The 14,456-nt window shown below is 40.1% G+C and overlaps 2 protein-coding genes across 3 annotated transcripts in view; both read right to left on the bottom strand.

The window, feature by feature from the left end:
• LOC121880743 overlaps positions 1 to 14,456 on the bottom strand; it is a 29,811-nt gene that overhangs the window by 5,484 nt on the left and 9,871 nt on the right. The gene's annotated exons all lie outside the window — the stretch shown is intronic.
• On the bottom strand, positions 4,832 to 13,085 carry LOC121883090. Of its 2 annotated transcripts, none has more exons than XM_042391524.1 (4): positions 10,167 to 13,085; positions 6,761 to 6,876; positions 6,360 to 6,386; positions 4,832 to 5,997 (listed from the first exon to the last, which is right to left on the bottom strand). In XM_042391524.1, exons 1-4 carry the CDS (start codon positions 10,227 to 10,229, stop codon positions 5,313 to 5,315), a joined length of 891 nt encoding a protein of 296 aa, XP_042247458.1. In that variant the 5' UTR covers positions 10,230 to 13,085; the 3' UTR covers positions 4,832 to 5,312. The 2 variants fall into 2 exon arrangements, with proteins under 2 accessions (XP_042247458.1, XP_042247459.1); XM_042391525.1 differs by lacking the exon at positions 10,167 to 13,085 and adding an exon at positions 9,039 to 9,385.

The following is a 14,456-nucleotide window of genomic DNA, read 5'->3' as shown; positions in this document are numbered from 1 at the left end:
ATACATGCTCCCTTTAGGCTTTATCTTCAATCTAACATTGCTACGCAGATGACACTCAGCTATACCTCCCATTAGAACCTGGAGATAACAATAATAACACAGTTAGGTCCCTCCTTGACTGCATCCAGGATGTAAAAAATTGGATGGCACAAAACTGTCTTCAGTTAAATGATAGTATGACAGAAGTGGTTTTATTTGGTCCCTCCAACTCTACTGGGGGTATAGCCAATCACTTAGGGCCCCTGGTCCCTAACCTTCATACCCATGCCAGAAATTTTGGTGTCATTTTCGATCCAGCTGTAAAATTTGACAAACAAATCAACTCTGTTGTCAAAGGTTGTTTTTTCCAGCTGAGATACATCACCAAACTTAAACCGTTCCTCTCATTTCATGACTTGAAGACTGTCACAAATGCTTCGATTTCCTCTTGACTGGATTGTTGCAATGCTCTTTATTTGGGTATTAGCCAATCATCCTTGTCTCGCTTACAGCTGGTGCAGAATGCTGCTGCAAGGCTACTAACTGGTACCGGGAAGAGAGACAGCATCACATCTGTACTGGTGTCTCTGCATTGGCTACCAGTCAAGTATAGGACTGAGTTTAAGGTCCTTTTATTTGTTTTTGAAGCTTTACATGGCCTGGTGCCACAGTATTTCTCTGAGCTCCTCTGCCCCCTCTCCAACCCCAGATCTCTCAGATCCTCAGACCAGCTGCTCCTGGCTGTCCCTCAATCGAGACTGGGGTAAGGGCGACCAGTTTACATTTTGAAATTAAGTGTTCCCCTTCTGTAGAGACTTTTAAGGCTAAACTCAAAACCCACATATTCTCGCGGGCCTTTGAGTGTCCTTAAAGCTTTATGTTTTACTATTATTTGTTTATTTTTGTATGCATATGGGATAGTAATTTTATGTCATCTCTACTCCTTTTTGTGCTGCTACCTTGTTATGTTGTTTTCATTTACTTTTGTTATTTTATTGTACAGCACTTTGGTCAACTCTGCTTGTTTTTAAATGTGCTTTATAAATAAACTTGATTTGATGATTTGATTTGATGACACTATACTTGATTTAATTTACTTTTATTTTCCTCCTTGGTTGGAAACAATGTGAGATATTAATGTCACTGAATAACGTGGATGTTAGAATTAGTATGTCAACATTGCACAGGCATCTGAAGTCCTTGGGATCATTCAGGTTGTGCAATGTGCTTCTGTAGTTCTCCACCAACTCCTGAGACTTTGTCTGTCTGCTGTTTTGATGCTGCAGGCAGGTAGTGAACAGTTGGATTGTTTGAGTTTGTTTGCTGAAAACAGCTGCCTGCTGCTGCTTGAAAAGGTTTGAACCACACAGTAAATGTGGCTTAAAACTAAGACAACGAGACATAAGAGGCTAAAAAACTCTGCAGAGTTGGTGAAAATTCTGCAGGTTTACATAAATACACAAAATAAGACAATAGGTGGTAATAATGTGAACACATTTTATTTTACTTAAATGTTTATTTGCCTACTTGCATATATATGGTCAAAGTAACTTTATTTTTTGACACTTTATGTTGTTTACTGCAGCTGACTTCTCAGAACTGATCTCAGAAAAGTCTTTCAAAGAACTTGTGCTGTTTGTTGAGGAAATGTTTTGTATCTCAGTAAAACCAAACTGCCTGTTCATCCTGACTTGCAGATTGAACTTGGTGATATAGAAATACAGAAGGAAGTGCAGGTCAGTTTACTCCCTTCTACACTTCTGCTGTGAAATGGAGGGTAAATGAGGTAGAAAGAGCAGAGAGATGTAGTTCAAAACACAAACATTTTGTAGTTTTACAGAATTTATGTCATTAATGGTGCAGGGGCATTGGATCATATAAAAGTCAGATCAATCAAAGAATACAATACACTTTGAATGTACAGACAGGTGACAAATTAAAGGAAAACTGCTACAGGTCTGAATGTTTGACCCCTACAGTGAGGGGATCTGGTGACTCTGTTATACTGTGGGGGGCATTTTGCCGGCATGATTTGGGTCCACTTGTCCCCTTAGAGTGAAGGGTCACTGCAAATCAATGCAAAGTTGTTCTGAGTGATCAGCTTTATCCTATGATGAAACATTTCTATCCTGATGGGAGTGGTCTCTTCCAGGATGACAATGCCCCAATTCACAGGACACGAAGGGTCACTGAATGGTTTGATGAGTATGAAAATGATGTGAATCATATGCTATGGCCTTCACAATAATGACCATGAGTTATTATGAGTTATTGAGTCTTGCCCAAACTCTACCTGCCTGTAATCTTCTTTGTCACCTTAAAAATTACTTGGTCACATATGTATCCTTGCTTGTTTGTGCTTTGCAATTGTGATTTCACCCAGTTTCGAAAAATTGGGCCCTCTGCACACTTGTCTATTTTCACAGCAGAATTTATGGGAATCTGCCCTGCAGACATCACCATCCTGTAAGCTGCACTGACTGAGAAAAAAATCTTTTAAAACACAAAATTTACATCTGCAGCCCATAATTTGTTTTTTGCTTTTAAAACTGATTTTGTATTTATTTATTTTGACTATTTACTTTTACTGTAAGAACATGATTTTCTTTCAACCTTGAAAAAAACTTTTAGCAATTTCTTGCTGCCTCTGTGAGAAAATGTTTTGTGTTTTAGGCAGAAAAAACAAGTCTGTCTGTTCATCATGACTTGCAGATTAAAGAGATTTTTGGCCCAAATGCAGAAGAAGGAGCAGCCTGCTGTCTGTGAGTGTGGGAACAGAAGTAAATACACAAACACCTCCATGAAAAAAAACATCTATTGTAGAAAAGGGTAAAAAGTAAAAATGGTGTTTTGGGAAACACTTTATTTTACAGGTCCCTTAATTTTAAACCAATTTCCCAGAAATTTTCTAGGTAATTTGCAGGCATTTATCTGGAAATTGTACAGGGAAGATGTTGCAATTTCATACAAATTATCAGAAATGAAAATGAAAAAGTCTTAAGTTGGTTTAATTAGTAAGTACCCACTCACTGTTTTTGTGTTCATACATTGATATTATTTTGCAAAAAACTCAAAAAATTAGACTCTTAACAATTCACATATATATATGCATAATATATTAACATATTAGCGTACATGGAACGCCATAACCATGTGGCTGGCATAGTGCACAGGAACATCTGCACTGAATATGGGCTGGAAGTCCCAAGTTCAGAGTGGAAGACACCTCCTAAGGTGGTTGAGAATGACCAAGCTAAGATGCTAAGGGCTGAAAGAGGAGAAAAGATGTGGGGAGTAAAGGCAACAGTGGTGCCAGTGGTAATGGGAGCACTGGGGGCTGTGACCCACAAACTGGGAGAGTGGCTCCAGCAGATTCCAGATACAACATCTGAGGTCTGTCCAGAAGAGCACAGTCCTAGGAACAGCTAAGATACTGCACAGAACCCTCAAACTCGCAGCAGGCCTCTGGTAGAGGACCCGAGCTTGAGGAAGACATACCACTACCACCATATATATATATAGATAGATAGATATTAATCTTTTACTTAAAACTGAACTATCCACAGTTACCGATGTTGTTGTAAAGCATAATATACAGTGTTATAGGACGTTACATTATCTTGGCCACACAGACACTGTTAATGACACTTCACCTGCTGAAGAAAAATAAAGACTCTGAGTTTAAACTTTGGCTCCCTACAGTGGTTGCATTCAAAAAGATCCTCTGGCAGACAGACAGCAGTGTGAAATGATGATTATCATACTGAGATTTGAACATGATTGACATACATACACACCAAAATGGATGCTGAGCCAAGCTTTACTGAGAACAAGACAGAACATAAAAAGCTTTAGTCATAATTGTACAGTAATTGTTGCACTCGTTGTCTCTTATAACTCCACTATTAGTAATTAGCAGAAACATCCTCATGTACAGTAAATACAAAAAGACATTTATGCACAGTTACAGACTTTTGGCACATTTTCTTAAATAAAAAAACAGTGTACTGTTGTATTTTTGCTGGTATTGACCATTTTCAAACAATAAATAACTTTCAATTCAATAAATCAGTAGAAACTGTAGAGATTAGATAATAATCACATGAAAAGAATATTTTGAGGGGGGAAATATTAGTATAATATTATTATGTCATAATGATTGAAATACCCAGTAAACTATTCTTTCTGTTTCTGCTTCTGTCACTTGTTTTCAGACTGGATTGTCCCCAGTCTGGTTTACAAAAAAGACCATTTTCTACTTGTTCAATATCAGTTTAACATACAGAAGCTAACTTCATATCAGAGAGACTGGAAACTCCCTTTTGGAAACCAAACAGTTCAAAATAATTTAATCAAAATAAGTTTTTCACACTTAAAGGACAGGTCCACAATTTTTCAAGTGTGTCTTAAAACAACAGTCAGGAGCCCAAATGAACAGTGAAACATGTTTTTCTTGCTGTAATCATTCTTCCTGTTCATACTGACCATTAGAAGATCCCTTCATAATGCACTTACAATGGAAGTGATGAGGGACAAAATCCACAGTCCTCCTTCTGTGCAAAAATGTATTTAAAAGTTTATCTGAAGCTAATATGAAGCTTCAGTGTCCAAATGAGTCAAATCAAGTAGATATCTTTCAACGTTACAGTCTTTTTAGTGCCAAAGTCCCTCTTTTTGTTACTATACTTCCACCTGCAGCTCAACAGGGAAACACTGTCCGAGGAAACACAAAGAGGGAATTTGATGCTAAAAAAGACTGTAAATGTGGCAGATATCCACTTGATATGACTAACTCAGACTGCTGAAGCCTCATATAAGCTTCACATCAACTTTTAAACACATTTTTTAACTAAATGACTGTATGGACACACAATTGTGAACCTATCCTTTACAGCCACTACCAACAAAGTTTTTCCCAACCTAATCAGTCTACAGATGTACTTTTGTTGTAAATGTACTAGTTGTCAAGCGAATAGGCTAACCTAAATGGCAGGCTAGGATTAACTGACTCTCTGATGGCCATGATCTTTGGAGAATACCTCAATGTTAGTATATTAGGGCACTGCAAGGATGAATTGTGCAACATTTTAAAACCAGAGTCAGACTCATGACAGCTGAGTTATGGCCATTTAAATGTATCATGTTGCACAAGGCCGCTCTGTGAGGAGGAAACACCTGCATCTTTACTATTATTTTCCCTTTTTTAGCCTCTGCCATGCCCTCGTCTGCCCTCGCCCCCTCGGCTGCCACTGTTTGCCTCAGTCACCCTGACCACTTCCGTCTTGTTGAGGCTGTATGAATGAAGTGGATGGCAAGTTGTGGCTGGGGCCAAGTTATGGATGATTTGAAAAACAAAACCGTGCAACTTCATTATTGCTGGAGCAGCTCCTGCACTGTTGTTTGTTACAACGGAATATATTATTCAGACCAACTGACCCTAAGTGACCCCTGTATCTCCCAAGTCGCTCAAGGGATCCACGTAGATCATCCTCAGGTATGAGTCCATCACGGGGTTTGAATACATCAGAAAACACAACAGCATAATTATTCCAATTCAGAATCTGATTTATGCTTTCGAGGATGTTAAAACGACTTGATTCACTTGTACATCTTTTATCACATGGGGAAGCAAGAACATAGAAAAGCAGCAAATCCTGCTTGTTATCTTTGCGGTTGACCAAGGTGTTAAAGCGCTGTAGAGTACGATACTCTGCATGATCAGCTCTTTTGTCCTTAACTGCCCCAGAGCACCAATTCTCAACATCAGCCCAGGTCTTAACTGTTCTCGGACACTTATCCAGAACATCAGGCCATTGCACACGTCCTCCAGGACACTGCCTCAAAACATTGCGCCATCTAAGAACTGTGGCTGCAACCATCCTCTCGCTGGTATACACCTCACAATCTACAATTGTCTTCCTCACTTTGTCACCATCGTCAGTGACTTTACCAATATCATACATTTTGGTGTCACTGTTGTATGGGATGCTTACAGCCACACTAAACATTGGGAAGTTTCTGTGAAAGGAAACAGACACACAAAATGTTAACCAGGTGTCCATTTAAAACTGCACATCAATAAAGTATAGAAAGTTAGATGGATGGACGTATCGGTTTATCAATCAAACCAAACTCAAGTGTCATTATGTCATTTTGAACATCAAATGTAAGAAACTGAAATTTTGAAACATTGAATATCACAGTTAATCTTGTAGCTGGCATATGGAGAATCATAGTGGGCATACACTCTGTAATGTCAGTCTCTGTGCTTGTACATGTTATTATCTTCGTCTTATCTGTTAGTTTCTTCTTCTGTCTCTTTGCTATAAGGCATGTTGTAACTCTTGTTTTCAAAAAGTGCTATTTCATTATTTACTGACCTTCCATTCCCGTAGCTTGGTGTAAACCTGCCAAAGGAAACAGATAGAAAATGTTACTGAGTATGTTTGATCATTTGATACAGAACAAAAGTTCAGAAAGTTTGATAGATGGAAGGATGCACTGATCATTGAATTTGTCAGAAACAGGTAAAATATTAAAATGAAATGATCAACACTTTACAGCCCAGTGCAATATAAAAAGTTATACTAGTAGCTCAATTCAGTTTTCTCAGGATAAAACATGTTATATCTGCCAACTCGTTTTATTCAAAGTTTCTTATTTTTAAAAATTCTTTATCCAAAGGTGTTGCAAAAAAGTACAGTCATCATATTCTCAGGATTATCCTGTGCTCAAGCCTACAAAGTCGTCCCTCTATATATTCTACAGAAAGTCGATTCACCTGTTCAGGATCTCATTTACAATTCTTCGAAGTTGGTTCTGGTCCACAGCAGCCAAACTGTTTCCAGCAGACAGCAAGACAGCCAGTGTTACAGTCATCCAGTGCAGGCCAGCCATCTGAGTGTATTTAACAAACAGCATCAGCACAGAAGATTAAAATAATAATAATGACAAGACTAAGTACATTACAATCTCAAAATATATTTAATGTGCATCAGGTTGTCTGTACTGATCTTTTATGTCATTAAACACAGGATTCACCACCATATGTCACCTGCCAACTGTAGTTCTTAAGTAGACCTAAAGACATTTGTGACATTTGCGGTCTTAGTTTTCTTTAAGTCTTAATCCTGCCATCAAGCCTGGAAAAGCTGCACTGAATATATTATATCAAACATGGAACATTTTCACTGTTACCTCAGTCCCCCAGTTTTTTTGTGATTACTGTGGCCAAATTTGCTTGATTTTGCAGCAGCTTATTGAAAAAATTGCAATACAATTTGTAATGATTTTTGTGCTTTTTTAGAGGTAAAATTGTGAAAATTGGAAAAAATTGCAAGCAAATGACAATAAATTTTTACTATTACTACCAATGAAGAGTCATATGTAATCACTGACTTCCATAAAGGCATGGTGTATATCACAGAAACAACTATATTTCAGTGCTTATTGTTAAATTTATTCTCGGAACATGAGAACCATGGGCTCAGAGTTATATAAAAGAAAATACTGTACTTGAGTTGCCTTTATTGTGCATTCATCACACTGTGATGACATAAGTTACCACGACACAATTGGTCTAAATCAAACAGTCTGTTGATTTGGCCATTTCATGTGGAAAAGTTGCGATAATTTAGCAAAATGGCAAGCTTTCTTGACTCTGCATTAATTATTGTGAACACAAAATCACAATTTCCTGGAGGGACCGATTACCACTCAGACATAAATTAATTGTAAACTTAGATGTTTTTCATTGTTGCCAAGTCATCTGACTCTGTGACCATAATGTCTTAGACAGTTGGATGAAGAGAAAGTCCCGTTGGGGACATAAACAATTGTTTGAAAAAGGTAAATTAAGTCTTCAAAGCATTTCCACGTACTCAGATCCTTTACTTAAGTAAAAGTACTGATACAGCAATGTAAAAATATTCCATTACAATTAAAATTCCTGCATGAAAAATCCTACTTAAGTATTATGAGCTTGATGTAGTTAAAGTATTGCAGTAAAAGTAGTGGTTTGGTCCCTCTGACTGATATATTATTATATATGACATCATTAGATTATTAACAGTGAAGCATCAGTGTTAGAGCAGCATGTTACTGTTGTAGCTATTGGAGGTGGAGCTAGTTTCAACTACATTCATCAAATTTCTTGTACTTAAAGGACTAGTGTGAAGGATTTAGTGGCAGTGAGGTGAGGTTGCAGATTGCAACAACTGAATACCCCCTTACGGTGGCCGCAAAACTCGCAAAAACCACGAAAGTCCCTCTTTGGAGCCAATGTTCGGTTTGTCTGTAGAAACATGGCAGTGCAACATGGCAGCCTCCGTGGAAGAGGATCCGCTCCCTATGTAGATATAAAGGGCTCATTCTAAGGTGACGAAAACACAACGGTTCTTATTTTCAGGTGATTATACACTAATTACAAAGTACTTATGAATATTGTATTCAATTTCTACCAATATTTGGATCCCCCTAAATCTTACCGACTGGTCCTTTAGGGCCTATGAAAAGAATGTGGATATCCTCCCTTGTAAACAGTAGAAAATACATTAGAGTTATCTGAAGACTGTGTACCATAGATTGTTTGTCTCCACCCAGTGGTTAAAATACACTGGTACTGACCCTGACCACCAGCAGCACTTGACAGGACCTGATAGTATCTGACAGTAAATGATAAGAAAAGCCTTAACAACAGAAATTAAAGCGCAAATATTTTTGTTGAAAATTTTGTGGGAGGAAACTGGAGAACCCCAGAGAAAACCACGCAAGTACGGGGAGAACATTTAGGGGCGAATTCACAAAGAACGGATGGAGGCAGCTGATAGCACTGTGAATTGTGCATCTTTGCAGCCGCTATCTACCCCGCCTCAAGGTTCGATTGACAAAGATATTGCACTACTGATATGATGACACAAACATGCCCATAAAGATTATTTAGTTTATTATTTCTTTTGTTTAGTGGCCGCAAAAGCTGCGCAATCCTTTTATGGATTCGCCCCTTAGTGTCCACTCAGAAAGAAACTGCAATCTTCTTGCTGTGAATCCACAGTGCTAACCTGTGCCTTTCGTTCGACATGATTGGAAATACACTTATTTGCTGCTGGACTATTTCTTGGCTGGGAGCAGTCACTTAGGTCTCCTCTGGCAACTACTCTCAGATCATTCCAGCATGTAAGCCATTTTTGTTCATGTTTTGTTTGATAAAAATCCCGCCACTTGTGAGAGAAGGGCCGCTGTCAAATAGGCAGAGTATATAAGGCAGTAGCCAAAATAAGCCACTGGGTGTCACTGTTGCGCTGTCTATTCCCCTGAGAATTTAGCAATTATCACTGTTTGTCCCTTACAGGACACTGTAGTTCTAAAATTCATTTCGTTTGGGATGCCATGCTTTTTTAAAGTTTACTTTCACTACTTCGTAAGTAGTGTTAATGGCGGCCTACAGCATCCTAAAATATATGAACTGTTCAACTGATGTGTTAATTAAGATGTTAACTTACGCTTTGGCGTGAGTTTGAGAAGTGAGCGCTTGTGTTTTGTATGTAAATATTGGCTGTAATGTTGGTTAGCTTGCTGTGTATGAGTAGAGGACCCATTTAGTGGAAATAGTGCAGGGTGAAAAATTAGTTTTTCAGTTAATGTCTGCTAATTGTCTTATGTCATTTAATTTATTTTCACACTAAATCATATGTTAAGAGTGCCTTATTTAATTTAAATATGCAGTAATTTGTTATTGTCAGAGTTAGATTATTCCTTTTGCACTGGTTATTTTGGCACTAGGACATATTTTCTTTCACTACTCCGTAATGTTACGGAACCAGCAGCCAGTGTAGTGAACCAGCAACAGAGATGAAAGCTGTTGTTGTGAGTTAATAAAGTGCTGCCAGGTCTCAACCACAATCCAGAACTCCTGTGTCGCGTGCTTCCTTCTCTCCACTCATCACCCCATCACACACTAAGATACACAACACAGAGTCCCAGGGTGTATAGAGAGGCTACAGCACGCTTGGGTTACATCTTTGGTGCTGTGACCCGGATTGTGGTACTCTGAGACCGAAGAGATAAGAGAGACTGACGGCAGCATCCCCAACTATACTGCTGTATTGACCTGTATTACCATCTGTGAGTGGACGGTGTGTTGGACTGAGCTACTATCAGCTGCAAAGCTGTGTTGGCAGGATACTCACCTTCTCCAACATATCCTTTGAAGACTGTTGTGAAACTTGTGTTTTCATTTGAGGACTTTTCATGGTATCCTATAAACCGAACTGCTACTCGAATGGTAAATGAGTATAATCTGTGTGAGACCCTTCTATATGAAAACTCTGAGACCAATATTAAGCAAGTCTTGCTCATTTATTTCATTCCTATTCTCAGTTAGGCATAGAGCTGTGTACTGACAGTCTGGATTTAATTAATGTTTAATGTAAATTTTAGTTTTGAGTTGATAGTTGTTTTACACATTTCATTACAATAGATACTAGAAATAACAGTCCTACATGCTCACAACCAAACATATAACATCAAGACACACAATCATCTATTTTGCTGCTTTAGTCTTTACCATCAGTTACCATATATTTAAAAGTCAAATCAAAATGTTGAGTGACTATGCATATTCTCCATTAAGGCAGGAGGGTCCCTCTGCGGTGGCACCAGGCATCCAACCCTCCCCCAGGCCTGCAGCAATCCACAACTATGACTCTCTAAAAAGGACACAAATCCACCTTTTGAGTGAGGGGGCCATGGCCGACATCCACACAGTGAACCAGCAGCAACCAGTGAGGCTGAAGCTTACCAACCAGTTCACTACGCTCATGATCCTCAACTGCAGCACCACACTCAAGACCACCAAACCTGCTGTCAGCCCACAGACACAGGACTAAGCTCACAGCTTACCCCACAATCCTCAATGCTGTCACCTTATACTGATCACCATATCATTCCAGCTCATGCATGTACATTACCAGGCTCTGGAGTGCAGGCATCCTTGCTGTTTTGATAGCAGCCCAACTATGAGACCAAGCCACCGAACAAACAGATCAGATAACAGCCTGCCAAGTGCAACCTTTCTAGTGCCACAGCCGGCTGTGCAGACAACAATGGCCTCTGCCCTCCCACCCCACGCCAGCGTGCACGGGCCCACAGCAACCCTGTCATTTCAAAGCCTCCCAGAAATGTAAACTGTAGTGTAGCCCACCATGAACCATCCAGCCACCTCCCATTATCAAACTCCGGCTGTCAAGCCTAGCCCCTAGGTCTACACCAGTTATTCATGTACCTCTCCTGTGCCCCAGGTTCCCATGCCAAGTTTTCAAACACTACAGACAATGAACAATACGAATAACCCCCTTCTGCTGGGCAGACCCTCCAAGCTTCAGAGTATGGACCAACCCCCCAGTTGCACACGTTGTAAGCTGCCGCCCACTACTCTCAGGACCTGGCCCGTGGTGAAGTAGCCCCCAAGGTCCCATCTGTTACCGGTGCATGGGGCCCCAACACAACTGCGCCCACCCCTCTGAATGTGACCTATGCAGCTTTTATCACACAGTGCCCGCACATGCCCCTGCCCCAGTACATCTACTGACACCTGTTTCCAACCCTCAAGTCAGCATGTACCCCAATCCACTCCCACAACCTACACTTCTACCTCCATCCTCCACCCCACACCTGTCCGAGTCACCAATAAAGACTCCTGTCAGAGCCATAGCCAACCCAGTCCTTCCATTGGCTGCCGATGGTGGTTTCATGCAGACTCATCAGATGAAGAATGTCCAAGTCTTCACTGGTAATTCTGATAGCAAGATACCTGTAGTGGACTGGATTCATGACATGCAGTATCTTTTGGAGGCAATAGAGCTCCCAACGCACCTTCACTTTTCCACTGTTGTGCGACACCTTGGTGGTGAGGCCAGGAAGCTGCTTCTGAATCCACCTCCCCATGACCAAACCCATGAGAGGGCATTTGAGGAACTGAGGGCAGAGAACAGTGACACACAAGGCACCCTAGATCCATAGCCAGAGGTCAGGGAACTCATCCAGCAGTTCCTAAGAGGGCTTAATGACGAGTAGGTGTATGCAAAGATTTCACCAATGAAGTCCAGGCTTTTGAGCTTCCGAGAGCTGCAAGCGGAGCTCAGAAATCTAGCAAAAGAAACTAAGAAGTTCCAGTCACAACACAAGCCAAAGAAAACATATGCCAGGGTGCAAGTCACATCAGAGTGTGATACAAATGTGAAGACAGAAAGGACAAAACATACCTCAGAGTGGTCAAAGTTGACAGAGATGGTCAAGAAATTGGCTCTTAGCTAAGAGGAAATCATGGCCAAGTTGTCTCACCTGAATCGAAAATTGCTGCTCCACCCCCTGTTCCCCCACCAAGAGTCCTGCCATCTCCTGGAACTACAAACCAGAGCTCAAGTGTTACATGCTACCAGTGTGGGAAGTAAGGACGTATAGCCCAGGTCTGCAGAGCAATGTTCCCAGATCCCAATCTGGCCTGGGCTCACCAACCCCAGACCCCACACATCACTCAGCTCAGCCTTTAAACGTCTAGAGCTCATGGTAACTGGGGCAACCATAGGCAAGCAGCAAGACCTACTGCAGGTGAACACAACTGGTGACAGAGGAGGGGACACCCCTTTAGTGTGTCCTAGGAATGAGAGGGAGGTGGAAGTCAACGGAATAAAGTGCAGAGCTCTCATTGACTCTGGCTCTCAGATAACCAGTATTACTCACTGATACTGGCACAACCACCATGTCCTTCAGAAACAAAAGCTACAGTCCTCTAAAATACCCATAGAGGCAGGTCAGAGTGTGCCCTACTATGGTATCCTGGACATTAACTTGAAAGTGCTGGGGAAAGAGTACTGACTGACTGATGTAACATCTGCCTCTAGCATGTTACATTAAATACATCATTTGAGCTTTAAATGGTCACTATGTCTAATAGCAAAATCTTGTAATATAGAATATAATTTTGTCAGTAATTTTACCCTTATTTAATAGTTGTAAGGTGTACATATTGTGTTATTTTCATATTTTTATGCTGTTATCTTATATCTTCTTATCTTATCTTATATTTCATATTTAATATTAGGCTACACAGTATCCAAGGTAACGATGCAGCTATAAAGCATCACCGGGGGAACAAGTCAGACCGGGCTTGTATCCCTCAGGTGAGTCTGTGACTGTTTAATTGAAACCTGTAAATATTAATGTATAGCTGATCTGAGAGAGACTTTATTACTAATTATAACTATATTGACAATCAGAGCGATTATCTATGTGTACTGGAATCATCTCTATCAATAGTGTCTTTTATATAATTTGTGATACAGTAAGTCTTTGATCCTGGTCAAGGTTAGACCGTTGGCCCTGTAATTTGTTATTTAACAGTTATTAAGCTTCACCACAGAAATCATTCATTAGTACAGTAAGTTTTCTTTGATTATGATTTTATTTATATGAAATAGTTTTACTGAGACCGGGCTTGTATCCCCCAGATCCCGAAGTGCTTGTAAAGCAATAAACAGTCATCATTAAATGGACATCGGAGCGTCTGTGTGTCTTCGTTGGAGTCAACTAACATTACTGTCAGCCGTTAGTCCACCACCATCATCGTCATCACAACACAACGCAGAGACTGTAGGCTGTCACTATTATCAGCATTATAAAGGAGATTAAACAAGGGCGTTATAAACTGTGAAGTTAATATAATCCCCATATAATCCACACTGACTCATTCATTCATTCATCACATGTTTATTTTAACTGTTCTAATTATCTGTGTTTAATGGGTGGTCTTTGTTTTATTTTGTTTGGTCTGATGGCTGGGAGGCCAAATTAAAGAAGGGGTAGATTTAAGGCAGTAGCCTGAATAAGCCACAGGACACCGTAGTTCTAAAATTCATTCTGTGCAGGCAACTACTCTCAGCTAAGAAACAGTCCAGTGTGTAAGAGCCATTTTTGTTAATGTTTTGTTTGGTAAACCTCCCGCCACTTGTGAGAGAAGGGCCGCTGTCAATTAGGCAGAATATAATAAGGCAGTAGCCTAAATGAGCCACTGGGTGTCACTGTTTTCCTGTCTATTCCCCTTAGAATTTAGCAATTATCACTGTTTGTCCCTTACAGGACACTGTAGTTCTAAAATTTATTCTGTGTGGGATGCCATGTTTTTTTAGTGTTTACTTTCACTACTTCGTAAAGTAAGCAGTGTTAGTGGCGGCCTACATCATCCTAAAATATCTGAACTAAAAACACTCATCCAGTCAATCTGTTCAACTAATGTGTTAATTAAGATGTTAACTCACATTTTGGTGTGAGATTGAGAAGTGAGCGCTTGTGTCTTGTATGTAAATATTGGCTGTAATGTTGGCTAGCTTGCTGTGTATGAGTAGAGGACCCGTTCAGTGGAAATAGTGCAGGGTGAAAAATTAGCTCTTCAGTTATTGTCTGCCGTCCGTCTTGTTACCCAT

This window comes from Thunnus maccoyii, chromosome 2 (genome assembly GCF_910596095.1).
Source record: "Thunnus maccoyii chromosome 2, fThuMac1.1, whole genome shotgun sequence".
NCBI classification, from domain to species: domain Eukaryota; kingdom Metazoa; phylum Chordata; class Actinopteri; order Scombriformes; family Scombridae; genus Thunnus; species Thunnus maccoyii.
Note: the sequence above shows the minus strand (reverse complement) of the source record. Positions and strands in the feature narration are given on the sequence as shown.